At 44.0% G+C, this 9601-nt stretch overlaps 1 protein-coding gene across 1 annotated transcript; it reads right to left on the bottom strand.

Moving 5' to 3' along the window:
- Positions 1-6335: 6335 nt before the first annotated feature.
- Positions 6336-7915, bottom strand: LOC113185595 (molybdate-anion transporter). Its single transcript, XM_026392801.2, is given in 1 exon segment — positions 6336-7915. A coding segment is annotated over 1 exon segment (1353 nt). The 5' UTR covers positions 7846-7915; the 3' UTR covers positions 6336-6492.
- Positions 7916-9601: the final 1686 nt, after the last annotated feature.

A 9601-nucleotide genomic window follows, 5' to 3' on the forward strand; every position in this document is an offset into this window, starting at 1 on the left:
CGAGTAATTTTTGCCTTTCATGTTTTCTTTATGAAACATTTATTCATATTCTTTATCTGTTTTTCTGATTATTTTATCCTGGTAAGACTGTTCGCTTTCTTTGTGCGATAAATAAATATGCACTTTCCTGTTGGGTTGAGGTAATTTTTTCTATTGGGCCGTTCATCCTTGGCTCTGTTGACCGTGTTTTCTTGCTGCTGTTCTTGTCATCATTTTTGTTTTTACCAAATAAAAGTTTTAAGTGTTTTACACAAATGCATTTATCAGCATTTTCTTTTTTAGTTTCTGAGCTTTGCCTGTGTTTTAAATGTAAGCTGTCTTGATTTGGGTCTCTCTGCAGTTGTAGCTTGATTTGAATTCCACGACGTCACACGGTATAGATGAAGAAATTAGGTTTCCCTGTGGAAAGAGAAGACTCCTCCCATTGTCCCCAGGCAACTAGCTGGCCTCACAAAATCCGGTGAAGTTCCATGGAAGAGTACTTTCCCCTCTTTTTGTCTCTGTTTTGTATATACAAGCTCGAGAACAGTCTTATCAGTAGAAGGAATAATCCGGCTATTTTGGCACCAAACAGACAGCCTGGATTTTGGTGCCAGAGTTGTCTGGGAAACGCACACAAAGCTGCCCAGCACCTAGACTTTGGGTCCTGTGGGATATTACACAAGGGGAGAAAGGAGGCCAAGGGGTTCCATGGGAAGCTGAGTTTATGTAAAGTTCCTCAGGCAGGGAGAAGCCCCCTGCCTCAGCCCAGGCCCCCACACCTGGCTTGAGCTAGCTTATTGTTCAGGCAACACCAAATGAATGCTCAGATTCATTCAGAACAGACTGCTTCTTGCAACACGTTAGGTTAATAAGGAGTCAGGCAGTAGAAATGTGAGGCGCTCTCTCCCCAACCCCAGCTTTTATTCTGAAAAATTCCGAACCCACAAAGGTTGAAAGAATGACTCACTAGATGCCCCTATATCCTTCACCTCAATTCAGCAATTAACATTTTTCACCCTTGCCTTTTCTATTTCTGTAATAGCCATTCTTATCTATGGAAGCATTTGAAAATACTTATAGTTGATAGTTCATTTTAAATAATTCAGTATACATCTCCTAAGAATAAGGGCATCCTATATAACTATGATACCATTCTCAGGCCTGGGAAAGTTAGTACTGATTCAACAATAATCTTTTAAGTTTGTATTTAAATGTCCTCAATTTCCCAAATGCCTTACATAGGCATTTTTTTCCTTCGATCCAAGATCTTAACAAGGTCCATACATTGCATTTGATTCTGTCTCTCTAATTCAGTGTCCTGAGATGGCCATTTAGCAACATCTGGAGACATTTTTGTCATGATTAGAGGGGCTACTGGCATTGTATTAGTTTATTTTCTGATGCTATAAGAAAATACCTGAGAGTAGACGCTTTATAAAGAAAAGAGATTTGTTTGATCCACAATTTTGGAGGCTAGAAGTCCAAGATCATATGGACCTATGTGTTTAACCTCGGATGAGTGCCCCCACGCTGCCTGCATCTCAATATGGCGGAGAAAAAGGAATCCAATATACAGAAAGGACCAATCACCCTTGGGCCATTTTGCTTTATAACAGCCTACACTTGCAAGAACTAACTGGGCTCTGGCAAGCATTACATTCATTAATCCCTTCCCAAGCCAGGGCCACTAATGAACTAATCAACTTTTATTGGGCCCCACCTCTTAAAGGTTCTACCACCTCTCAACATCACCAACCTTACAACACAGGCACCTTTGAGTAACAAGTCTCATCCAGCCCATAGCAGGTATCAAGTGGATAGAGACCACCGGAGCCTGCTAACTATCCTATGATCCACAGCCTCCCATAACAAAGCATTACCTGTCCAAAATGTCAATTAATGCCAAGATTAGAAAACCATGTTCTAGTGTTATGACTGGGATACAAGGTGTCCCCCAAAATTTCCTGTGTTAGTGCAAGAATATTGAGAGGTGAAATGATCAGATCACGAGGTCTGTAACCTGATCCTAGTTTAAATAGTATAAATAGACTGACTGGGTGGTCACTATCGGCAGGTGGGGCATGGCTGGAGGAGGTGGGTCCCTGGGGGAGCGTACCCTGGAAGGGTGCATCTGCACTTCAGCCCCTTCACCTCTCGGCTTCCTTCCTGCCTTGAGTTGAGCCGCTTTCCTCTACCATACCTTGCCATGAGGTTCTGCCTCACCGCAGGCCCAGAGTTACAAAGTCAGCCATCCATGGACTGAAGCTCTGAAACCATGAGCCAAAATAAACTTTTCCTCCTCTAAGTTGTCCTTGTCAGGTATGTTGGTTACAGCAACGAAAAGCTGACCAACACACCTAGTTGATCTAAAACCGGCTCGCAATTTTGTTGTTGTTTTTCATGACTCTGATCCTTCTATACCATCAAAGCCAGTTGTTTTGTAGATTGTCCCACATGGTAATTTTTTCTGATTATTTCCTCAGGAATAGTTTCCATTTAACTAATAGCAAGAATATTAAATAGATGACTATACCAGTTGGTTACTACTGAGTAATGAGCTACCTTCTGGGAGGACAGGAGATGAGAAAGGGGGAGCATTTATTGAGACTTATGCTTAGACCAGGCACTCTGGTCACTTCAACAGATTTTGTTGGCAAAAGCAAGTAACAAAGCCAACCCAGAGTGGAATGGTAGAGAAATACACTCTACTTCCTGTTGCAATCCATTTATCACAGTGATACTGAGTCCTCTTATTGCGCCATACCAGTATGTATACAGTGTCATGTTGTCCCACTCTTAGTGATGTTAAAAGTTTGATCCTTGGTTAAGTGGTCATGACTAATATCTTCCATGGGAATCCTTATCTTTTCCATCATGTGGGGTGATACTTGGGTGCATGGTGTCAGTCCTTTTCCCCATTGTCTTGGCTTCCTGGGCCCATAGTAGCAAAGTACTTACAAATTGAGTCGCTGAAAACTATAAAAGTGTATGAAGGCTGGAAGTAGGGGGAAGTGTGTTCCCTTGGGAATCTGTAGGGGCAAAGTCTTCCTTGCCTTTCCCAGCATTTAGTAGCCCAAGACGTTGTGTGGCTTGCAGCCTCAGCACGGCAGTTCAGCCTGCATCCTCTCGTGTGCCTGTGTTTTCATATGGCCACTTACCCTAAGTAAGGATACCAGTCATTTTGAATTAAGAACCTGCCCTACTCCCTATGGCCTCCTCTTGACTAATTACATCTGCATCAACCCTGTTTCCTAGTAAAAGCATATTATGGGGATTAGGATATCAAAATTGGGGGTGGGGGAGGAGATAATTCAACCGGTAATGCCCATCACCTTCACTCAGTGGTTTTACTATCCACTGATGGTCCCTGCTTGCATTAGTTATCACCTTGCAGATTGCACAACTGTGGTTTTTTTAAAGTTTCATTGTCTCTTCAACTTTTATTAGCTGGCATTTTTCCAAAGAGAAGAAGGTTTGTTTTTCCTATTTCTCATCTTTCTCTCCTCCTTTCTTCTCTCCTTCATTTTTAGAATCATTTATGTTCATGACTTTTTGCTTTGTATACAATCATTTTTTTTTTCAATGCCAGAGATTGAATCTAGGACTTCATGAATGCTGGGCAAGCCCTCTGCCACTGAGCTACTTCCCCAGCCCTGCAACCATTCTTTTTATACAACCATACAAACAACATTTTCATGATCAAATTGTCTCAAAACTTGACTAGTGAGAGTCCCTAAGGTCAATTCTTAGTAAAAGAAAGAACAAATAAGTTGTTAAATTTTTTCAATATTTAAAAATTAAAACAGAAATGTTGAATGTGATCGCTCCAACTCACCCACTTCTACAGGACCTATTTCTGTCATCCAGCTAAGACAGGCTCTTGTTTTCCTCCCAGAAGTTATGTGATTGTTCCCCAAGCTGATAGGTCACATTGTCATTCCTAATGTATAGCCATAATCAAAGTTGTCATTTATTGAGTGTTCTGCTTTACATGTATTTATCTGTAACTGTCACAGCAACTCTGTGCATAAGTAGTGTTTCTACATATTACAGATGAGAAATCTGAGACTTTTTAAAAATATTTTTTAGTTGTAGATGTACCTATATTTTTTATTTACTTATATGTGGTGCTGAGGATTGAACTCAGTGTCTCACACATGCTAGGCAAGCACTCTACCCTGAGCCACAACCCCAGCCCAGAAATCTGAGACTTAAAGTGAGATACTGGAAAGAGCATGGATTTTGGTAACTGATGGTTTGAATCCTGACTCTGTCATTTATTGGTGTGTGATTTGGGCCTCTGCAGCCTTGGTTTGTTTATCTTGCTATCAGAGATGATGACATCTGCCTCATAGGTTGAGCCTAGCAGCTTACCTGACAGAGAGTAGGTGCTGTTAGTTTGCTGTTAGTTCTCTGTTATGTAGCCTGATGAGAGGCTAGGACTTCTCGGTCCACCAGCAACTAAACAGGATTCATCTATCTCATTAACTCTGAAGGTGCTCATTAGGAATGAAAGGTAGTTTGACCTAAGTTTCAGCTAAAGTTTGCCTTTAAGTATCTTTCAAGAAACAACAACAACAACAACAAAACAGTTCATTAATCATTTTCTCAATATTGTAGAAAGGTGGGGCTGGGATTTAGCTCAGTGGTAAAGTGCTTGCCTTGCATGTGCAAAGCCCTGGATCTCCCCAGTTTAAAAAAAAAAAAAACTGTAGGAAGAATATCATGTCTATTCAACATAAGGGAACAACTTTGAGGAAGATCTTTAGCATGTTACACGCACATTAAGAAGCTCATATGGGGCTGGGGTTGTGGCTCAGTGGTAGAGCACTTGCCTAGTATGTGTGAGGCACTGGGTTCAATTCTCAGCACCACATATAAACATCAGCATCTAAAAAAAAATTTTTTTAAAAGAAGCTTATTTATAGCCAGGCACGGTGGCACACACCTATAATCCCAGCAGCTCCAGAGGCTGAGGCAGGAGGATTACAAATTCAAAACCAGCCTTAGCAAAAACAAGGCACTAAGCAACTCAATGAGAAGCTGTCTCTAAGTAAAATGCAAAAATAGGGCTGGGGATGTGGTTCAATGGTTGAGTGCCCCTGAGTTTCATCCCAGGCCGGCCCCCTCAAAAAAAGAAGCTCATTTATAAAATCACAGTCTTCAAAATAAACTCCAACTTTTGTCCACGTGGAAACAGTGGGTTTCATTTGTCCCACAAATAACGATGGAATACATTCTAAGAAATGGGAGGTTAGGCAATTTTGTCATTGAGTGAACATTACAAAGTGTTCTTACACATTTAGAGCTCACTGTGATGTCACTCGGTGGTAGAATTTTATGACACAGCATCATATATGCAGTCCACTTTTAGACAAAATGTCATTAGGTGGCCCATGACTGTAATATTGAACGCCTACTGTGTTCCAGGCACCTGGGATACATCAGAGAATAAAACAAACATCCCTGCCCGCTAGTTGGAGGAGATAGGTGAAAAATAAACAGATTTGCAAATTAAATAGAGTGCTAAAAATAGGCGACTGCAAATGAGGAAAATAAACAAAGCAGGGAATGTACAGAGAATTGCAATTCTAAATAGGACTGACATTATTTAAAAAGTGATATGTGAGCAGAGACTTGAAAGAAGTGAGGCAATTGGTCATGTAGCCATCTGGAAGAACAATAAATACAAAGGCCATTGGGCAGGAGTGTGCTTGGCCTGCTGGAGGCACAGCAAGGAGGCCAGTGTGCTGGAATGCAATGGAGGAGGGAAGGACTTTATCTAACAAACACTTCAAATAGCCTCCACTAACGGCACTGTTTTAAGCACTTAAAAAATAGTAGGTAGGCCTCCCAAAACCTATAGGATATGAACACTAATTTTCTCTTTTCCAGATGAGGAAACTAAGGCACAGGAAGGTTAAATAACTGCCCCCAAATCATACAGCTATTTTGTGATATAGCTGGGCTTGGAACTGAGTGGTCTGTTTCCAGCCTTTAAGCACCAGAGGATGCTGCGTTTCTTCTTAGTAGTAAGAGGTGAGGTCTGAGAGGTGAGGACTAGATCCCATAGGTCACTGAGGACTATTGGGTAAAGATTTGGTGTTTAGATGGGGTTCAGTGTCAGAGTGTGGTGTGGGTGGGAGAGGTCCTGGGTGGGAAGGGAGGATATGGCATTTACCCTTAATGGTATGGGTCTTAGAAGAGGGAAATGCATTTTTGCTGTCTTTTCAGAAATTTCCAAAGTATTTACATATTTTAGGTATATATTACTCTTGGCACTTAATATGTTTCTTTTTTTTTTCCATTAAAAGTGTTTATTTTTAAGTGGAAAGGGGCAAGGGAGTAACAGAGTCAACTTTTGGCCCCTTTCCAGTCCATCACCCCCATGTTCTTCCCAACACAAAGCACTGGCAGGAGGGGCTGTAGGACAGAGTCACGGTGAGATCTGTACAACCCTGGAGAGGTGGGATTCAGAGTCCATCCCAGACCCATTGTACTAGAACAGGGTTAGAGCTCAGGGGCATAGGGCTCCCCTGTGGGTGAGGGTACCCGAAGCTCAGCATCATGCCTTACCACGGTGAAGAGTCCCACCACTGCCAGCAGAGCCATCACCATGACAGCAGAGCAGATGCTGAACATGTTCCAAGTGCCTGTCTTTCGATCACTGTCATGGAGGACAAGGAGCCCTAGACAGGCCAGTAAGTGTAGGGGCACCCGGAACCAGTTGAGTACCCCAGCCTGCTCTGTCTCAGGGATCACCTTTCTCCGCAGGAAGCTCATACTGGGAAAGTACAGCCCACAGGCCAACTCAATAAGTAGGAAGGCAATGAAGGACTCCACTGGACTCTCCTGGCCTGGGCTGGTGGAGAAAGTCAACATGAAGAGAGAGAAGACAACGATGAGGACAGCAAGGGAGAGTAGGTGCATGGGTTGAAGGTGGTACCTCTTGGAGGTAGCGATGCGGTACAGGGAAGAACCCAGCAGGCTAGCTGCCACGAAGCTGGAGAAGACAATGCCCAGTGGGGCCCCATGTGGGTCCAGAACGGGTGTCCAGAGGAAGACAAAGATAAAGATGACACTTTCAAACAGGGCTTGTATGGTGCCCAAAAGCAGCACACGACGGTCGGACAGGAGGCAGCGCAGGCCTCCAGCACAAGTCCTTGAGAAGGCACGCTGCCGGTCATAGTTCTCTCCCCAGTTGCGAAGGGCCAAGACACCAGCCAGAGCCAGCAGAGGGATGGCGGCCACAAAAGGTGCTACAGGCCCCAACCCCATCCAGCTAGCCACAGCTTCAGCTGCCACACCTGCCACTACAGCCAGTGCATGGTTCCAGAAGGCAGCTCAGGCAAAGGTAGCTGGGATCCACTCAGCAGGGAAATCATGCCGCTCCACGTGTTCATGGATGTACCAGGCCTCGAATGCTGAGAAGAGGAGGGCAGTGGACAACCCACCAAGTGCTCGGCCCACCAGCAGCACAAAGTAGTCCTGAGAAAGTTTGGTTAAGCAACATAGAGAGTAAGTGAGGGAGAAGAGGACACAAGACTTCTTACGACCCAGCCAATCCACAAGGGAGGAGGCCACTAGGCCAAAGAGGACTGTGGAGGCAAGGCCACAAACATAGAGGATGGCAATTTGACCCTCCAGGAAGTGGTAATGCTGGTAGAGTTTATAGAGGTAGGGGGCCTGGAGCCAGTCAGCTGCCAAGGCAAGGAAGTAGACCTGATAAAAGTCCAGTTGAAACTGAAGGAATGAGGGATTGCTGCAGGCCCTTCCAGGGGGTTTAGCCCGGCATCTTGACAGCTCCAAACCCAGGCAAGAGGCCAGGAGGCCTACAAAAGCCAGGTAGGCAGTCACCAGCATGGTGGGCCCCCGGACGACCTGCTGTCCCGATCTGCGGGGACACTCCAGACACGTCCGGCTCCAGGCCGCCGGGCCGCCCTCCTTAATATGTTTCTAATAGATTCTAAAAGGTTTTAATTTATGGGAATAAAGAAAATATGATCTGTACCCTATCAATTACCATACATAAGGTAATCTCCTATTTTTTAAGATATTTATTTTTTAGTTGTAGTTGGACACAATAGCTTTATTTTATTTTATTTTTTTTATTTTTATGTGGTATTGAGGAGCGAACCCAGGGCCTTGCACTTGTGAGGCAAGTGCTCTACCACTGAGCGGCAACCCCAGCCCCATAATCTCCTATTTCTGAAGTCTCTCTAGAACCTCTATTACATGATTCTAATGACAGTCATGGATTCAGTGATGCTTTCTTGGGGGCACCAAAGCAAAGTATTTTTGTTTCGTTTAAGATTTTTTAAATAACTTTTATTTATATATTTTTATGTGGTGCTGAGGATCTAACCCAGTACCTCACATGTGCTAGGCAAGCGGTCCACCACTGATTTATAACCCAGCCCTCAAAGCACAGTTTTGATTACAAACTTTTTTTTCCTACTGGGAAGGGGAAAAAAGTATAAGAACAAATGGACCATTTAAGATATGTCCTATCTATATGCCAAAGGTGATGGGTTAATGTTGCTACCTTCTTAGGGAATAATATGTCAGTACCCTGGTTAGGCCACAGCCCCTCTGGGGCTCCATGACCTTGAATATGGAGTGATCCTGATGCAAATGTCATTGAGAATAATTAAAGGACTCAGGCTCCAGCAATTCTCCCCATTTAAGGAACATTTAGGAGTAGCACAGTAGCATCCTTATGGAGAAGAGAAGGTTGGGGAAGATTACAGAGTCATCTAAGAATCCTATTAATGAGCATCATAGTCACAATTTATTTAGCATTTTCTGTATTCCTGAACATGAGTTACCTAGTATCAGCCTCAATCATGTTATGGGCAAGGAAATGGTGGTTTAGAAACATTAATTGGTCAAAGTATACATCGTGTGACTCAAGCATAGCTCTGCTGGTCTCCAAAGCCCATGTTCCCACTCATCAGCTGTGCTGTCTAGGAATACAATCCTCTATGGCATATGAATGTTTCCTCTGGAACCCTCAAAAACACGATTTTTCTAGAGTGGTTCCATCATTCTAGAGTGAATTTTCTTAACTTCAAGTGATTCTAGAGTGAACTTCCATAACGGCAAGTTTCCACCTTCGCCTTCTTCTCTCAGTTTATCAGCTACATCCTGGAGGCCTCAGCAGATGCTCTCACCACCATCTCACAAATCCTGAGTTGCTGATTCTGTCCCAGTCACTGCTGCAGCTGACTTGCTCTGTTTGGGCCCACAGAGTCCTGCTACCAAATCTGCCACTCTTCTGCCTGGCCCTCTGCCCCCGCTGTGCTCACCAGCTATCCGCCATGCTGGTTTCTCACTCTTCCCTCAACCGAGATTAAAAGCCACACCACAGAGCACTGGGTATGGCTTGCTGTGAGACTAACAGTGAGAACAGGGGCCAGGACCCAAAGTATGAGGAAAGTCCTTCCTGCTGGGGGTGAACTTGGACCACTGGGAAGTAGATGAGAAGGCATCAAGAAGATGGTTCCTTGTCCTTTCTCCTCTGAGTACTTACCTGAGGCATGGTGTGGCCATGCCACTCGCCTGGCAGTATTGTATATGGTGGCACAGATGTTCCTACTGCCTTCTGCCCATGACCCAA

The sequence above is a fragment of the Urocitellus parryii genome, chromosome 3 (genome assembly GCF_045843805.1).
Source record: "Urocitellus parryii isolate mUroPar1 chromosome 3, mUroPar1.hap1, whole genome shotgun sequence".
Taxonomy (NCBI): Eukaryota; Metazoa; Chordata; class Mammalia; order Rodentia; family Sciuridae; genus Urocitellus; species Urocitellus parryii.